The sequence below is a fragment of the Chelonoidis abingdonii genome, chromosome 6, assembly GCF_003597395.2.
Source record: "Chelonoidis abingdonii isolate Lonesome George chromosome 6, CheloAbing_2.0, whole genome shotgun sequence".
Taxonomy (NCBI): Eukaryota; Metazoa; Chordata; order Testudines; family Testudinidae; genus Chelonoidis; species Chelonoidis abingdonii.
This window is the reverse complement of record NC_133774.1, coordinates 4,639,551-4,657,797: the sequence shown is the minus strand read 5'-3', so window position 1 is coordinate 4,657,797 and position 18,247 is coordinate 4,639,551. Positions and strand designations below refer to the sequence as shown.

The following is an 18,247-nucleotide window of genomic DNA, read 5'->3' as shown; positions in this document are numbered from 1 at the left end:
CAGAAAAGAAGAGAAATCAGGCATTACCCCGAGGATCAGCACTCAGTGGGACAGGCTCACTGGGGCCCAGGCCTGGTGCCATGCTGGTATCCCTGTGCTCCAGCCTGGCCTTAATTATCATGCCTCTTCTCAGCTCAGACCTGCCCTCAGCCTTAGGGAGACTCCTCGCTCCTCCATCTTCCCCTGGGCCCCCCTCTTTGGCTCAGGCCTCAGTTACACCATCACAGGGGTTTCCTGCTGTGTAGTGAAAGCCAGGGATGGTTGGGTCTGGTAGTCCAGTTTGGGTCTATCTTTAAGCAGGCCCCACCACTCTCCACCTTCTCACAAACCCAGCCATGAAGCCTGCTGTTTTCTGGCTTCACTTTCAGGGTGAAACTCTTTTCCAATTCCCGGGCTGACCCGCTCCCCCTTTCTCAGTGTGCCATGGGACTGTGACCCGGCATTCGAGCCGGGCCTTGCCCCAGCCTCCCGTGCTGTGGATGAAGGTGACTGCACTCACTTAGAAACAGCTCTGCAGGCACAGCCAAGGGGGTGTCTCAGCTTCTGCCTGGATTCTGCCATCAGCCCCGGTACAACACTGCAACCCTACCTCCTGGGGCTACAAGGTGCTGCGCCAGCTCCAGTGCCCAAGAGGTTATCTCCTTCCAAAGGGGACGCCGCGGGCTCACGCGCTCTCCACGACTTTAAACCATCGGGAAGGGGGATTTTGTGCTGACGGACAGCCCTGGAGCCAGAAACCCATTGATTCATCCACAGAACAAGGACAGTGGGCAGCTGCAGTGCAAACTCCCCTACGCTCCCTATTCCAACCAGATGCGGAGAGGAGCCAGCAGCTCCCGTTCACACGCAGTCAAGGAGCAACTCCAGATTTATTCCAGATTTGGCCTTAAGTCTGGAGACAAAATTGCCCCATGCAAAGAGGCAATTCTCCCCTCCTCTCCCTCCCCCCCATGGGACCCAGGCACTTACATGACGGTGATATTGAAGGCATTGGGGATGTACGTAGGACTGGGTAGGTGCCAACTGCAGTAGAATCCCTTGGGGTAGTTGTTGGATCGGCACATCAGCACTGGCTCCTTGGGCGAGGCTGCAGGGAAGCAGAGACCCAGATTACTAATGGGGATGTCCTCGTTGCTCCGGTCTATGTGATGGAGGAAGTGTGGAGAGGCGGGGACACGCTGAATGCAGGAGGATTTCACTGCCATTATTATGCAATGGAAACTCTGATCCAGGAGGACCTCATGGGCAGAGGCAACAAATCCAACCCCCGCCATCCGGCTTCCAACTCTAAAGCCCTCCATGTGGCTCCCCGTATTGCTTGGGAGGGCCGGATTCTACGGCGCATCAGAACCTGGCCAGCAAGTCACCCACAGGAGGCATCCCTAGAGCTGGTTCCCTAATTTATGTGTCCTTTCTGGCCCTAAAAAATCGATATCTACGCATGTCACTGATATCTAAGCACTTGCCTATGCACCTGTCTGTGCCCAAGGCAGCCGTCACTTGTATTTGAGACCGTGTCGTGCCTACAGGCTAGCCCGAGGACTGCTCCCTCTGGACAGTGTGCCCTGGCCTCACCCAGAGGACTCGGTGGGAGCATGGGGTTTCATCTACCTCACAACACTGGGAGATTTCCAAACCAGAGAGCCTGAAGGCGACAATGAAAGTACCGGAAGCATCAGAGAGCATGTTCTATCTAAAGAGAGGGAGGAACTGGGGACACGCAGTTTAGGAGAGAGAGGAAAAGCTGACAGTCTGTAGCGAACAAGAGGGGCAGGGATTGTGCAGGCTAGTTAAATGGGCCAAGACGGGGGAAATGCAAGGTACCCATCAGGACCAGTCTGCATCAACACTTTGGTCAATGGAATTGTTTCGCCAAGGATGGCAGAAAACCAAGGACACGCGAGAGGAATGCGCATATGCGTTGGGCCAGGAGAACCCCTTCACCTGCTCTAAAACCTGTGGCTTGACCATGGCTTCTTCAGAGCATCAGGGATGTTTCAGATGGAAGGGTCTGACCATAGTTCACCCAACCCTTGCACAATGCGGGCCGGGCCCATGACTACAATAATACAAAAAACATAAGCAGTGTCTCTGTAACCACGTCGGCCCCAGAACCTTAGAGAGACAGGGCTGGGCAGGTAACATCTTGTATTGCAGAAGTTGGTCCAACGAAAGATATTACTTCACCCACCTTGGCTCTCAAAGAATAAAAAAAGTCAGCCTACGTGAGCATAATGGTCCTTTCTGGCCCTAAAAAATCCATATCTAAGCACCTGCTATGCAGGTCTAGACAGCTCAGGTGTTTGCGTGGTATGCCAGCATGCATGGACACTTCACTCTGTAACTTGCTCCCACGGCAACAGAAATAGACATAGACAGATCTTCTAGTGCTACGTCTAGTTCACCTTTAAAAGATCCAAGCCCCGGGGCTCCCACTTCTTCCCTGGGGAACAACTCTAGAATCTATTACAGCTCACTGTCAGGAAGGTCTCTGATATACATCAGCCCTGGTTTGTCATCTCCTCAGTGCTGCTCATATCCCTGAGCATGACAACAAAGAATTCCTTGCCCTCTTTGAGAGAAGACTGCCTTCCACAAGCAAAGAAGGGGCAGCCAACATGGCCTCCACTCAACCCACCATCCATCGCTCCCAAATAGCCGCTGAGCGGGGTTAGATCCCCACTGCACGGGTCAGCATTGGGCTCCCAGAGACACATCAGCCCAATGCTCCACTCCGCTCAGGAGACCCCTTCAAAACAGAGCCCAGTTCAAGATCTCTGGCCTGATGTTCGGAGCCCTCCGTGGGACAGGCCACAGCAACAGGAGAGACGCCTCGCCCACAACTGTGATCTCCCTTGGCAGTGCCATTCCACTGGGACAATGGAACTGCCAAGCCATAGGGGCACTTGTGAGCACAGGAGTCGGGACCCAGGCCGCTGCATTGAAACTCTTTCCCACTCTGGACCCCATGCAAACCCTCTGCAATGTCATTGCACACTCAACACAGTGTAAATATACAAACATATGAGAGAGGGAGGAGGGGAAAAGGCTCTTCTTATTTCTATTTCACATGATTCAGGAGGTGTTCAGTCACTGTGGGGATGGGCGGACAGACAGGAATCCTGGTGGGAGATCCAGTCCGCAGAGTGCCTGTGTTGGGGGGTGCTGATTTGATCTCACCCATGGGGAAATCTGGCCAGACTCATCTCCCTTTGGGGTCACCTCCCATCCTGGGATGCTCCTGTTTCCCCATGGGTGTGCGCTGTATCCTGGGAGGCAGCATAGGTGCTGACTTAGAATCATAGATTATTAGGGTTGGAAGGGACCTCAGTAGATCATCTAGGCGCAACCCCCTGCTCAAAGCAGGACCAATTCCCAAATCTCTAAGTGGTCCCCTCAAGGATTGAACTCACAACTCTGGGTTTAGCAGGCCAATGCTCAAACCATTATGAGCTATCCCTCCCCACCAGCTGACGCATGCTCAACACCCCTGGCCCAGGCCCTGCCCCGTCCCACCTCTTCCTGCACCACCCTCATCCTGCCCCCATTCTATTCCTTCCCCCAAGTCCCTGCCCCTTCTCCACCTCATCCTCTGAGCATGCCACGTCCCTGCTCCTTCCTCTCTCTCCAGGAAAGTCCTAAGTGCCGCCAAACAGCTGTTAGGTGGCGGGGGGGGGAGTGCTGGAGGGGAGCAGGAGAAATGGGGATGCGGCGTGCTTGGAAGGGGAGAGGAGGCGAGGCGGGGGCAATGGGAGCTTGGATGCTAGTTGGTGCTGAGCACCCACAAATTTTTCCCTGTAGGTACTCCAGCCCTCCACCCACAGAGTGGGCACCTATGGTCTGCAGAGGGGAAGGATAGCTCAGTGGTTTGAGCATTAGTCTGCTAAACCCAGGGTTATGAGTTCAATCCTTGAGGGGACCATTTGGGGATTGGTCCTGCTTTGAGCAGGGGGTTGGACTAGATGATCTCCTGAGGTCCCTTCCAACCCTAATAATCTATGATTCTAACAGATTTTTAAGGTCAGGCTTGACAAAGCCCTGGCTAGAATGATTTAGTTGGGAATTGGTCCTGCTTTGAGCAGGGAGTTGGACTGGATGACCTCCAACCCTGCTATTCTATGAACTGGGCCCTGAATTCACATGGAGGCTGTGACACCCCTTTGCTGTGTCTGGACAGGAGAACATTGCAGTTCAGCCTGGTGGGATGCCAAGACAGGTGATGAACATGGTGAGAGCAGCTCATGACTCCTCCTCCCATCCCTGGAGGCCTCACCACACCATATGCACAGAGCCAGCAGCATCGCAGAGCTTCATGATAGCATCAGTATTGCATATGACATCACCAGCCTGGCAGGCCCAGGTTTATGATCACACACATTTAAGCCTCTATAGAGATGATAAATAACCAAGATAACCCAGGAGAGCTGTTGGTTCCTGGTACATCATCCAGTCGAGCGAAGTCTGGGTCTCCTGGGTGTACGTCAGCTGGAGACCATTTTGCTCACGCTGAGCAGTGAAGCGGCACAGGAGGCAGCTCATAGACTCATAGACTTTAAAGTCAGATCATCTCGTCTGACCTCCTGCACAGTGCAGGCCACAGAATCTCATCCACTCACTCCTGTAACAAACCCCTAACCTATGTCTGAGTTACTGAAGTCCTCAAAGCTCCAGATACATTAAACCAAGCTGCCAATGGCTCTTTCTTTCCAGAGGGTGAAACGAGGAGAGAAACCCCATCCCGCCGCAAGCAAATTGCTCACTGTGCCTAGTCTGGTTTGCAGAAAATGCTCTGAGGAAGAAACCAGCGTGAGGTGACGACTGGGATGGCATTCCAGATACTCCAGGCTGAGAGGCTGCATTGCAAACCAGAGCTGCCGTGCATGCCACTGACATTGTCCCAGGGAGAATAATAATAATTTGCCTTCCTATGTAGCCGCTTCCAGCCAAAGAGAGAGGGGGAAACTGAGGCAAAACAAGCTGCAGCAGTTTGGTTGAGAACACTAACTGAACCTAGGCCATCCTTCCCCTGGTCTTAGGGGCGTTGTGTCTGCTGGGAGAAAGCAGTCCCTCAGCGTGGCACAGACCTTGGCGAAAGCACTGAGGAGGGTGGAGAGGGAGAAGAAACCTGCTCTGGTATAAGGTGTGTCTCACCTGATGGCTATTTCAGCCTTTAGACAACAGATGAAGGCCAGAGTCAGGACAATGAGCCTCACAGTTAAATAATTCAAGCAGATCCTTTGCAGAAAACCAGTTCAGATCATCGGAAGGCCAGAGATGATGCCAAATTCCCCCCCCTCCTGCCAATCCCTTAATCCCTTTGTTGCCTGTGGAGCTACCGCTTACAACCCACGCAGTCACACCCAGTTGGCACTGTGGTCGTACGCCATCTTCCTCAGAATCCCACAGGAGCTGGAAACATGTGGCCCCAAAGTACCCACATGATGAAGTGCTTAAGGAAGAAGGGGTGAGGGGGGCTATGGACCAGCCTGTTGTATCTCAGAGCTACCACACGGTGGGAGTAGCTCATCAGGGCATTCTACGGAGGAAAATCAAACACACGGAGTTCTAAAAGGGTGGAGGAGCCCCAGAGAGTGGGGTACCAGGGGGCTGGCGGCGCCCACTGCAGGGTGTGTGCAGTGATGGAGCAGAGCCCAGAGACTGGCAGAATTGGGGGGGCTGGGCTGGGAGGAACACAATGATGGGCGCAGAACACCTATGTTTGGGGTATCAGGGAGGGGAGTGCCCTGGCTCCCCCGCCCTGCAGCAAGGGTGTTTAGGATCCATTATTCATATGAAGGAGCTGATTCCGGCTATCTCCTTCCCTCTGTCTGTACCCCGACACTGGCTCCCATCTCTTGCCCTTCTCATTACAAGCATCCTCTGCAGCCCTGCGGCTTTGACTCGATCTGTGCCCCACCTCCCTTCCCAGGCCTGGAGAGGCAGTCAAAGGCTAGAGCCGCTTCTCTGAAAGGTCAAGCTAATGCGCTGCTCAGCAGCCAGGCTTCCCGGTGCCCTCTCCACCCAGCCGCCCCCTCACACTAGCTTCTGACTCACCAGCATTCACATGCAGCCTGTGCTTCTTCCCTGAAGCATTTGTTCCCGGGGGTGGGGGGAAGAGGACATCTGCTGCTTAGGAAAAGCAAAGGGCCCGGCTAAATTCTCTGTATCAGGAGACAGCACCAGAAATGTGCAGGGCACTTGGGAGCCTGTCTGGAGCCGGATACAGCGTGAACTCGCCCCGTGCCTCCCTTGCAGAGACAGCACAGAATTGCCAAGAATGAATCCTCGGCTCACCTTGGCCTCACGGAGAGGCCCGCACGCTACCTGCACCACCCTAGAAGGCTGCCTCACCTGCAACTATCATTAATTAATCTTTAATGAGACTTTAATTAGACCATCTGAAGATTATTTATCTTCTTTGTCCTGGCCACACGCCTTGTAAATTAGATCCAGCTATAAGCGATCTTCGCTAATTCCTCCATGCCCTGAAGATGGTTGGAGATTTGCAGGCTGGGCTTAGAACTTTAGTTCTGCTTTTCAGCGAGAAGGGAGGGCGTCTGAACAGCCTCGCTGCTGCATTATCGCTTGACAGCCTGAGAAGGACTCACAAATATCGTTAGGCTGTTTGTCTTCATAGCAACCCCCTTGAAAATACTCTTTGCCTGCCTGCTTGGATACAGAGGTGCATGAGCACTGTGTGCAAAGAAGAAAGTAAGGATAGATGGATAGATAGACAGATGTGTCTGGGAGAGGGAGAGAGAGGGAAAGATGTGCATAGGGTTGGTTAAATAGACAGACAGATATTGCCAGACTATCTTAGATCTTAGGTCCATCATCTTGCTACCAACAGTACTCAGTGCCATCTGCTCCAAAGGAAAGTGGTAGACCCCTGCATGGCACTAGGGGGTGACCTGCCAGAGGGGCATTTCTTCCTAAACTCCCAATATTTAGAGGCAGCTCATGCTCTGAGCCGGGAAGGGTTATGTTCCGTGTTCAAAATGTTTGTTAATTTTTAACAAAATCATTACTATAACACTCCGACGATCTTTGTTTTACACATGCCCAACCCATCTCTGAATCCTGCTCAGCTCTTGGCTTCTGTAGGATACTGTGGCAATGAGTTCCATAGGCTAACGGTGTGTTGTGTGACAAAGCACTTCCTCTCGTCCGTTTTAAATTTGCTGGCATAGATTACCACCTGTCATGGGCTTGGGAGTTCTGTTACCAGGGAAATAAAAATAGACCCACATGTGAGGCTGGGGAAATGATAGCCCATGTGACTTTCTTTGCATACCCCCTGCTGACAGCACAGCGGGTGCATGGCTGAATTAACGCAAATACCTTAATACAGTGGATAAGACTTTCTTTTCTGTTTTTAAGCAAGGGGAGGAGTAACAAACTTTTGGAGCATCCTCTGGGCTTGGCAGCAGGTGGAATTTTTGGCAAGCTCAGCAAACAAAAGAGAATCAAGTCAAAGGCAATGAAATGAGGCTGGTAACCCATCTGTGCAACCAAAGGGACATTTCCATATGAAACGCTGCGGCTGCACATTGTGCCGGTATCCTGCCTTTTCTGATATCTGGGAAGGGAGCAAAGTGTTCACTGGCCTGAATATTACATAGAGCTGCTTCTCTTTGAACTCCCGCCTGTCCCAGAAAGCTTAGTGTTTAAGATGGCAGAGTGACCCAGTGGATAGAGCACTGAACTAGGACTCAAGAGATCTGGGTTCTATTCCTGGCTCTGCTACTGAGCTACTCGGTGACCCTGGGCAAATTGTTTCAGTGATTCATGCCTCAGTTTCCCCACCTGTAAAATGGTCATGATAATAACCATCGTGACCTCCTTTGTAAAGCACTTTGAGAACTTTGGATAAAGAAGCAGAGCATACAGTTCACGATCCATCCATGGTGGATCCCCTCGCACAAGATTACCTCAGCCTGGGGAACCTGCTGCCACTGGAAATGACTGAGGACAAGTGTTTAGGAGGATTCCAAATATGACACTTGCATGAATTAAAATAAGTATTGGCAGTAATGCCAGCTAGGATAAAATGACATAGGCAATTGACCCGCCTGGGTCAGGGTAGGCCGTGATCAGAGGTATGTCCTCCTGTGATGGAATCAAGGACAATTAGGTGCAGTGTGTGTGTTTGGGGTGAGGAGGGGTCATGCCTCCTTCTGAAGTATCCAACATTAAAGGAGATAAGAATACTGGACTAGATGGAGCATTGGTCCATGACAATGTGCCAGCAGGAGGGAAACTGGGTCAGATGGAGCACCAGTCTGTGGTGGAGAGTCAGGAGGAGGGATACCGGGTCAGGTGGAGCACCGGTCTGTGGTGGAACGCCAGGATGAATACCGGGTCAGGTAGAGTGTCAGTCCGTGGTGGAGAGCCAGGAGGAGGGATACTGGGTCACACAGTGCGCCAGTCTGTGGTGCAGCGCCAGGAGGAGGGATACCGGGCTAGACGAAGCTCCGGTCCGTGGTGGAGTGCCAGGAGGAGGGATATCGGGTCAGATGGAGCGCCGGTCTGTGGTGGAGTGCCAGGAGGAGGGATACCGGGCCAGGTGGAGGGCCAGTCCGTGGTAGAGAGCCAGGAGGAGGGATACTGGGTCACACAGTGCGCCAGTCCGTGGTGGAGTGCCAGGAGGAGGGACACCGGGCCAGATGAAGCTCCAGTCCGTGGTGGAGTGCCAGGAGGACGGACACCGGGCCAGATGGAGCGCCGGTCCGTGGTGGAGTGCCAGGAGGAGGGATACCGGGTCAGATGGAGCACCGGTCCGTGGTGGAGTGCCAGGAGGAGGGATACCGGGTCAGATGGAGCGCCGGTCCGTGGTGGAGTGCCAGGAAGACGGACACCGGGCCAGATGGAGCGCCGGTCCGTGGTGGAGTGCCAGGAGGACGGACACCGGGCCAGATGGAGCGCCGGTCCGTGGTGGAGTGCCAGGAGGAGGGATACCGGGTCAGACGGAGCATCAGTCCGTGGTGAAGAGCCAGGAGGACGGATACCGGTTCACACAGTGCGCCAGTCTGTGGTGGAGTGCCAGGAGGACAGACACTGGGTCAGATGGAGCGCCGGTCCGTGGTGGAGTGCCAGGAGGAGGGATACCAGGACAGGGACTGTGCCAGTCCATAGTGGTATGCCTGGAGGAGGGATATTGGGCCAGGCGGCACTCTGGTCTGTGGCAGGTGGAGAAGTTTTCATCTGCAGCACTGAATGATTCTGAGTGAACTTGCTACCTATCTTGTAGTCTCCACCCCCGCTCTTCCAGAGGGTGAGGTGGGGCTGCCATGGGCCCTCGCTGTGCAGTGCCCACCCCCTTGCCTCTAGCAGGCAGAGCTCACCAGCCCATCCCATGCTCTTAAGGAGAGAAAATAAAGCAGCACACCCAGATCGATACAGGGCTCCTTAATGCTATCGCTGGAGCCGGGCCAGGCTGCCAGGCCGCTGGAGAGAGAGAGGCGGGGGGCTGGGGGGAAATGAAGCCATCAAGGGAATGTTAAAGACGCTCTCTGCACTGAGGCTTCGGGGTTCCGTGGGTCACCCCCCGCTGCAGAGCCTCCCAGGGGCCGGGTTCCAAACAGCGTGTCCCTCGGGCTGCTTTGGGGAACTGCTCACAGGACGAGATGGTGGTGCAAAGCAAAGGGCGGAGTCTGAAGAAATGTTTCCTGTTTCCTACCCAGCAGGAACAGAAATTACAGGAGCACAGAGAACAGGAGCAGCACGTGCCCCGTTCCCAGACACCTCTGCGGACCCCACGGCCGCATGCAAACGTCTCCTCAAAGCTGGAATCTAATCGCGGGTGTCATGTCTTTTCCCCTCAGTGTTTTGTAGCTGATGAGATTCTGATCACTACATCCACCTCTGGCTGCCCTCCAGCTCCTCCAACCTTTTTTTGTCCTGTTTGATTTATTTCTAGTCATAAGGCCCAGTTCTCCCCTGGGGACAGCCTGTGCAACCCTGCAGCCAGTGGGGTGCCATGGGCTAGAAACAAGGGCAGTCCCAAGCACATTAGGTAACTTGCTCGGCCGGTGAACCTGCGTGCTGCCTCCTCTAGCACCTCCAGAAGCAGGTGTATATGAGGAGTTGACCTCTTCTGCCCTCTTTAATCTGCAGTAATATTTACATCTCTGCCTTCGCTTCCTGTTCAAGAGATGGAGAAATTAATCCAGCTGAGATCTTTAGCTACTGCCTCAGTGCAGACAGCTCCTGCTCTGTCGGTCTGTTTACCAACCTCTCTCAGACACAAAGCCACCCACATGCCATGTGAAACCCCTGTGGGTTTAATCTCGTGGTCAATGTCCGTGTTTAACCGAGTCTCCGCTACTTGTATCACACCTCAGTCTTCACACACCTGCTTCTAATCCACCTGTCCTGTCGCATGAGCTCCTGGCGTTTGTATGGAAAATAGAGAGTCAAATTCATCCCTGCTATAACTCCAGTGGAGTCATCTCAGTTACACCAGGGATGAGTTCAGGCCAGTTAGTATTTCCTTCCTGCCTTTCCCCAGGGGATTCGCTAACCAAAGGCTTGGTGTGCTCACTCCTTCTCTGTGAGTTACTTGTCCACGTGATTCTCTGTCTAGATGGCAGCATCTCTCCCATGCTGCAAGGGACAGACAGTCCAAGCCAGCAAGAAAGCCAATACCGCAATGTCCTGCCATATGCACCATTATCTGATGTTGAAAAACTCTAAAACATTAAAATCTTACTTGTCGTTAAAATATCCAGCATACACCAAATTCCCTATTATTTGTATGAGAGTATACCTAGAGGCCACACTGTGCTAGGTGCTGTCATAAGGGGCAGGCCCTGCCCCCCATTCACCTTAGATTATAAATAGATCAGGGACACAAAGGAAGCAGTATTGCCCCAGTTTTACATAGAAGTGACTTGACCAAGGTCACAGAACACTTCAGTGGCAGAGCTGAGGCCAGAACTCAGGTCATCTCACTCCTAAAGCACTTCATTCTCCATTGGACCATGCTGCCATCTTACAGATGATGGAGTATTGTTGAGTAAACGTGTTGCCAGCATGGTGATGGAACCACCAATCATGTGTGTCAATCATCCTAAATGAACCCATTCCATACGGTGCTGTCAGGTGCAGCATTCCACTCGTGACACAGTTCACCTGTAAAATAATTCTATGGGCTGCTCTTTTCACTGCCCTGCGTTTCGCGTAGTCCCTCGCGCCTGTGCAACGGGAGTGTGAAATGCTCCCGTTCTGCTTTGGTGGCGCTGGTGTGAAAGGACCAATTCCATGCGACGCAACGCAATGAAGAATCAGGTTCTGTATAGATACATTGATCGACCAACAGATTTTTGTCTCAGTCCATCTGTAAAGCCACAAAGTCTTCGTACTTCGAGTCTCACTGCGCAGGGAAAAAACGTAACCAATCCATTTGGAAAACCACTAAAAATGATTTACAGTAGCTTTTCCTGGCCCTGAGGGTCACGAGATAATGGGCATTAAAATCATGGTATATTTATTTATAGAAAAGCTATTTTAGGTAATTTTTTAGAGGTTTCTGAAATGGATCAGTTATAATTTTCCTCGCCAACTGAGAACTTAATGTACTAAAGACGCCTGGCTCTTCCGGTGGAGGGATACGAAAAATAATACCAACGAAAGGTTTAAAGGCTCTCTAAAACATTTCTGTGAGAGGCTGATTTCTTTTATCACACGTGGCACATACAGAGCGTAGGACGCCGAGGGATTTTATTGACATGAGCTTGAGATGACCTACATAACTCATCATCCCTAACTCAAGCCAATAAAACCTTTGTATGACAAGGTACCATCACATATTTCCTTCAGAAACAAACATTTCACACTGTGTGTGTGCGCGCGGGTGCACATGCCGTGATATTAGATAGATCTTGGCCTCCTCCAGGCCTCGCTGAGGATAATTTACACAGGTCTGCAGTCACAAAGCCAGCTGAGCCTGCTCCCCAAGGCTTTCCTAGAGGAGAGCGATCTGTGGGTGGTGTAGGACTGGTGTAACTGGTGCTACACCAGCCCCTCCCGCCTCCTTATGTAGGAATGAGGCAGTAAACTGGCACGGCTAACGCTCCAATTGCTGGAGTCATCCTCTGGAGGTTGCTACAGAGGGGCATAATTTAAGAGTGTTGAATTGAGCTCAGCTGGGCCTGGGGATCTAGGAATGTGTGTGTGTGTTTGCACACTGCACACACCTATATATCTCCATATACATAGAGTGTCACCAAGGCTGTCTGTACAGGCTATCCGTATCCACATACATATGTATATGCTCCTGGATCAGTGCTTCTCACTAGATACACCATTGGTGCCCTTCCTCCCCATGATAGCAGCACTTGTCGCTGCAGAAAACATATGTTATTTATTCTAATGCAGATTTCCCGAAAATTGCCGGTTCCTAGAGGGCCACTGGGAAATTAAAAACTATGAATAAATCATATTTCTACAGCTGATAACGGGAGCATCTGTACAGACAGGAATGAGTTTTCACCAGAGTCCGCCTGCAAGTCTCTGCTCTGGAGCAGCTGCAGTAGTAAATGAAATAATAATTAATAATCATGTTCGTGTTCATCACACCTTCCACTGAAACGTCTGAAAAAGCTTCCTGGAGCGAGCCCATCTGAAAGTGCAGATGTGGGAACCGGAGACACCAGAGGTTGAGATTTTGCTGTAGGCGACGCTGGTGTAAATTGCTGTGGTTGCACATTGCCATGTGACTTTCAGTTCTTTGGTGCGCGTGGAAGGTGGCAGCGTTGTTGAAAAGAAGATGAACATGCTACAGAGTTAATGTGACACCATGACAGCGAAAGGCTCATGGTTGGTGATTAGCATTGCATCGCGTATGAATGTTGACATTACTGATAAGCCTCTTGTTTTTCAGGGTATGTGTTGGGAGGAAATGCACTTTTGCAACTTAAGGTAACGTGTTCTGCAGTGGAATTTTCTAGGTTTTTAAAACCAATGCAACATATGGCAATTGTGAGGGAAAGTAAGTCTCCAGGAGTGGAGAGGAAGGAGGGCTCAATGGTTACAGCACTTGCCTAGGGCTCTCAGGAGATGTGGCTTCAATTCCCTGCTCCATTACAAACTTCCTGGGTGAATCCAGACAAGTCAGTCACTCTGGCTACATGGAGGATATCAGCCCTGCCCTGCCTGGCTGGGAGGATAAATATAGTCTAACAAAAGAGCGTGAGGTGCTTAGATACTCTGAGGGCTTCTAAAAATACCACAGAGAGACTCTGGAGACACTCTAGAGAGAGAGGAGCAGGTATGATTGTGACGAAGTGGGGTTTTTTCCTTGGGGTTTTCTGTCTTTTCCAGGGTTTTCATGCACAGGGGGGTGGGACTCAATGTCCCTGGGTGTTACTGGTTTAACGAGGTGAGGGGAGAGGGAGTTTGTTGTTACAGAGGACCGGAGAGGGACTCGGGACCCCAGCCCAGGAGACACAACTGGTTCTGGCCAGTGGGAGGACAATGGGCTGCAGAGAGAGGACCCCAGTGACCTGACCAGCCGGTTCCAGCCAGAGGAGAGGAGACTCAGGCCTTCCTGTTTATGACCCTGTTTACCTGGAGAGAAGACAATGGACTGAGGCAGGGCTTGAGGCCGGGGATATCAGAGACCCAGCCGGGAAGCAGGGGGCTCGGGCTGGCGAGGGGAAGCAGGCAGAGCCCACCTGGATGCAGGGAGACTGGGATGTGCTGTTATTGTGAGAGGCCAGGCCTGAGGCCCTGAGAGTTTCCTGTGCTGTGTTCAACTCTCAATAAACCCTCCTGTTTTATGCTGGCTGAGAGTCACTCTGGGCTACAGAACAGGGTTGCATCAGCCCCTTTGGGGGTGAAGAGGCCCAGGGGGTCCAGAGTGCGTGGACTCCCTGAGGGGGCCCACGGCAGAGACAGACGTGCTAAGGCTCAGAGAGGTGCGGCTCCAGGAGGTGGAGAGGCCTGACCCCAAGAGAGAGTGGACCCCCGAGAAGGGCTGTCTCACTAAAAGGGGCACCACCCACGGACCGCACAGGGCCAAGAGTGGGCACGATCTGTGAGTCCGTGACAATGATAATTTCATTGGCTGAGCTCCCAAGACCTGCAATCAATAATCCTTAAATCCTAGTCAGGGACCTTCTGGCCCCCATCCACAATCCTTCATCAACGCTCCAAGTTTCTTCTTGTGAGCTATAACCTATCATGCTATTGATACACAACATACTTGTTGTTGGACATCACAGTTTAAATAGCAGGACACTCCAAAACCTAAATCCCTGCTTCCTTACAGATCTGTGGATCGATCCATCTATGGATGTATGCCCAGAGACCCAAGGAGGGGAGCGTGGGCTAGGAGTGTCACCCATCTTCAGAACCTTCGATTCTACCGTGTTCCAGAAGTGAGTCGATTTCCACATCTCAAAAATCAGGAATTCACTGGTGTGGCATGGCATCAGAGCACTGTGTGCGAAAGGAAAAAGCGCGTGGCTGGAGGTGACGGCATCCCACTAGCCCTGGAGCCCTTTGGAGACTGGTGTAGCATCTTGAAAGCCCATATAGATCCAGCTGGAAGGACATCTCAATCTCGACAGAAGGCAATCCTAGGCCTGGCCCAGTCCCTCATCTCTCTGGGTAAGGCAGACCAGTGAATGATCAGCTTGCTGTAATCAGCACGCCATTCACTCTGCAATCAGACCCCGGTGCCAGGACCAGGGCGTGGGTGCTCTGATTTAGTAGTTAGAGCCAGAGGCCAGAGCTGGAGTAGACAGGCCAGTTGTTCGGTTTTGAACAGGACAGTCCACTTTTGGGGTGCTTTTGTCCCCCGTCTGGTTCTGACACAAATCCGGACACAGTTTGTCTGGTATCAGACAGGGGGAATGTCGCTCCGCCCCCTCTGGCGTGACTCATATGCATGGGTGAAAGGCAGCGGGCTCTTCCACATGGCACCCGCCCTGCAGTGTGATCTTGTACATGGCCAGGACCACGCCATTCCAGAAGTGCTGGAACATCTGGTATTCTGGCCACCCTACGCCAGAGTCAGGAACCAGGTGTTGAGCCAAGGGGCCGAGTCAGAGCCAGGAGTCAATCACCAAAGCCAGGGGTCAGCGCCGTAGTCAGAAACTGGGCAAGAGAGCAGGACTGGGGTGGCCTGGAGCAGGACTAGAACAGGCCAGGAGCCAGGCTGGAGAAGGGCTGGGATACAGGAGCCATTGCAATGGCTGGGGTAAGCATTAAGCAGCCAGCAACCTGCTGCTGAGCTTCAGTGCAGACCTGTTGGCTCCTTTCAGCCAGTCGGGCAGACTGGCCAATCAGGCAATTCTGCTGCAGCCTATCTGGGCTCATTAACCTGCCCAAATGCTGACCCGGCTAGCCCCAGGCTCAGCTGGGAGAATTCACCCCCATGGCACCTGAGGTATAGGGCCCCAGACGCAGCAGCCTACAAATGACATCCAGCCCTGTGCAGAGGGTCAGCTCATAGGGCTGAAGTGGGACTTAAATGGCACCTAGGGTCTGCACAGGGTGGATTTTGTTCTTTTCACAGCATTTGCACAGAGACATTAGACAAAAACATAAATCCTCTTGACGTAATCCTCTGGAGTATTTCTTAGAATTCAGAACTCTAACACATGAGAACCCAAAACAGAGAGAGATGAAGCAGGCTGCTCCCTAAATGAAAATGGTCCCCATACTGCAAACCACCTGACCAGCAGGAAGAGAAGGGCCTGCAGCAAGTGGAGGCTGCATGCGCTCATAACATGCATGCTCTGCCCTGAGGAGCTTGCCGAGCCAAACACAGGGTGATGGGTTGAGGAGAGGGATGGCCAGGGTGGCAAAAAGAGGGATTGGTGGCAGTGGTAGGTTTCGAGAAGGGCGGCGGGGGGGGTGGATGTGGTGGAAGAATGGGGTCTGCTATGACTCAGGAGCAGGCATGGTGCTGTGTGTTGTGCTGTGGTGCCCGACACCATCACCTCATTTCATTTCACTTGCAGTGCGTGGCCAAGGCTTTGGGTGCGGTGCAGAAACCCCCTGGCATCAGGACCGACCTGGGCATTCCCTGCTAGGGAGCAGGTACTGCGGGCACTTAACTGCTGTCCCTGCCAAAGGGGGGGAATAACCAACCTGCCAGCTCCCTCCGTCTGTGCAGAGCCTGGCATACCCAGCAGCTCGTCTGGTGCTGCTGGCATTCCCATGACGCTGCCTGTCCCTGAATAGGGGAACATGCTGCGCAGGCACGTCTCTGCTGCTAGTCCTGGCTGTGGGGGAGGATGCTCTATTCCACAGCTCACAGCCCAGCAAATATGTTTTAAGAGCTGACAAGGGAGGGCAGATCTGGTGCTTGGGAAGCTGCCTGGATGCCCTCTCTGAGGGGAGCCGGCTAACACTGCTCCTAACACTCCCCACAGCCAAATTTCTCAGACCCAAGTTCAAAGGAGATGAGGACAGAGCGACGGGCAGGGAAGAAAAGAGGGTACCGGGGGGAGGAGAAGGGGTGTCCACCTGCCCTGTGTTCGACAGGCTTCCAGCCACCCTGCTAAACCTCTGGGGAGTTAATGACACTGAGCCTGGGCATGAACACCAAGCTGGCACTATGCCACCAGCTCATCCCATGGCAGATACTTCTACAGCTCCCCTGGGTCAACCTTCCCTCTGACCCGCCACTGATACGCAGCCACCTCTAGCGAGGAATGTGTAAACTATTTCAGCACAAACACTAGCCTACCAATTAAAAGTCAGTTCTACTCCTGCTGACTTCTCATCAGCCTCCAGTTTAGGACAGGAAGTGCAGAATAGCACAGCCAGCCGGAACTAGTAGCAGGCAGAATATCATTTCCCAAGCTGGAGTTTGGCCCAGACATTCCAATGCTTGCAAAACCAAAGGGCCTTTCCTGTGACCTTTGGTGACTCTCCAGCCGAGAGGACACTGGGCTGGCTTCTCACTCTAAAGCCAAATACTGCACTGTAAAATCCCCTGCCGGGAGTCACGCCTGACAAGAGGGTGGCAGCATCCACTCCTGTGAAGCGTCTGATGAATCTGACCAGACCTATCTTGTCATGAATCAACAAGCAGCTGGCTCTGAGATGCAATTAAATACCAAACACAGAAACTGAATCTGTGTCCAGGATAACTGGGGTAGATAAGACATTAAATAAACCAAGTCCAGCTGCTTCCAGTCTGAGCTGCAACAGCAGGCAGGGAAGCCAACCAGCTACAACAGCTGATGAGTTGCATCTCAGAAGCCTGGAGAGGCCCCAGCCAAGAGCGGTGCAAGGGGCTGTACACACGCCTATGGAGAGACAGCCCCTGCCCCAACGCGCTTACATCAGAAATTAACAGAACATGGCAGAAAGGAACAACTACTATCTCCATTTCACAGAGGGGCAACTGAGAGCTCAGGGCTACCCAGGGAGGGCCCCGGCGGAGCTGCAATTTCAGCTCCCAAGTCCCAGTTCCCAAGCCCATCACCCGCCCCCTCTCTCGCTGCTGTGATCTCGATTTATCTGCCAGTGACCGAGGATGCCAGGTTACTGGTTCACATGCAGCCCAGGGCAGCACTGCCAGCTGCCTGGGGGGTCTGTGGGAAAGGAGTCTGCCAGGCCCCAGCCCATCGGTCAGCTCCTGGAGGCTGGCCTCCAACTTTCCCTTACAAGGGAGTCATAGAACCATAGATTATCGGGTTGGAAGGGACCTCAGGAGGTATCTAGTCCCACCCCCTGCTCAAAGCAGGACCAATCCCCAACTAAATCATCCCAGCCAGGGCTTTGTCAAGCCTGACCTTAAAAATCTCTAAGGAAGGAGATTCCACCACCTCCCTAGGGAACCCATCCCAGTGCTTCACCACCCTTCTAGTCCCTTCAGTACAGGTTGGGGCATGCTGGCAGGGTGCCCGAGCCTTTAGGGAGCATCACTCCCAGGCCAGGCAAGGGTGTTCTGCTGGCATGAAATTCACTTTAATAATAACCAGTAAAACCACCCCTCACCCGTCTGACGCTCACAAACCAGCCTGATTCGGGGTGCCCCGATCCTGATCTCATGCACGGCTCTCACTCAACGATTTATTGCATGGCTGCCAGGACCAGCCTGCCCATAGGCTCTGTGATTACAATATTCATTTAGAGCCCAGCAGCTGCCGTACCAAGTGCGAATGAATGTCTGATCTGGGGGCCTGCTGTCCCCCAGCACTCCCACAAGTGCCCATCTCCCCTCCCGCCAGCTCATCCAACTCCTCTGGAGCAGCGGCATTCAGACATTTTAGGCTGTGGACCC

At 52.8% G+C, this 18,247-nt stretch overlaps 1 protein-coding gene across 1 annotated transcript in view; it reads right to left on the bottom strand.

The window, feature by feature from the left end:
- The window catches only part of CNTFR (ciliary neurotrophic factor receptor), a 470,837-nt gene that overhangs the window by 62,645 nt on the left and 389,945 nt on the right, over window positions 1-18,247 (bottom strand). Inside the window, exon 5 of the mRNA XM_032780890.2 lies at window positions 970-1,087. Coding sequence (XP_032636781.1) covers window positions 970-1,087 — 118 coding nt within the window. The remainder of the gene's footprint in view (window positions 1-969; window positions 1,088-18,247) is intronic.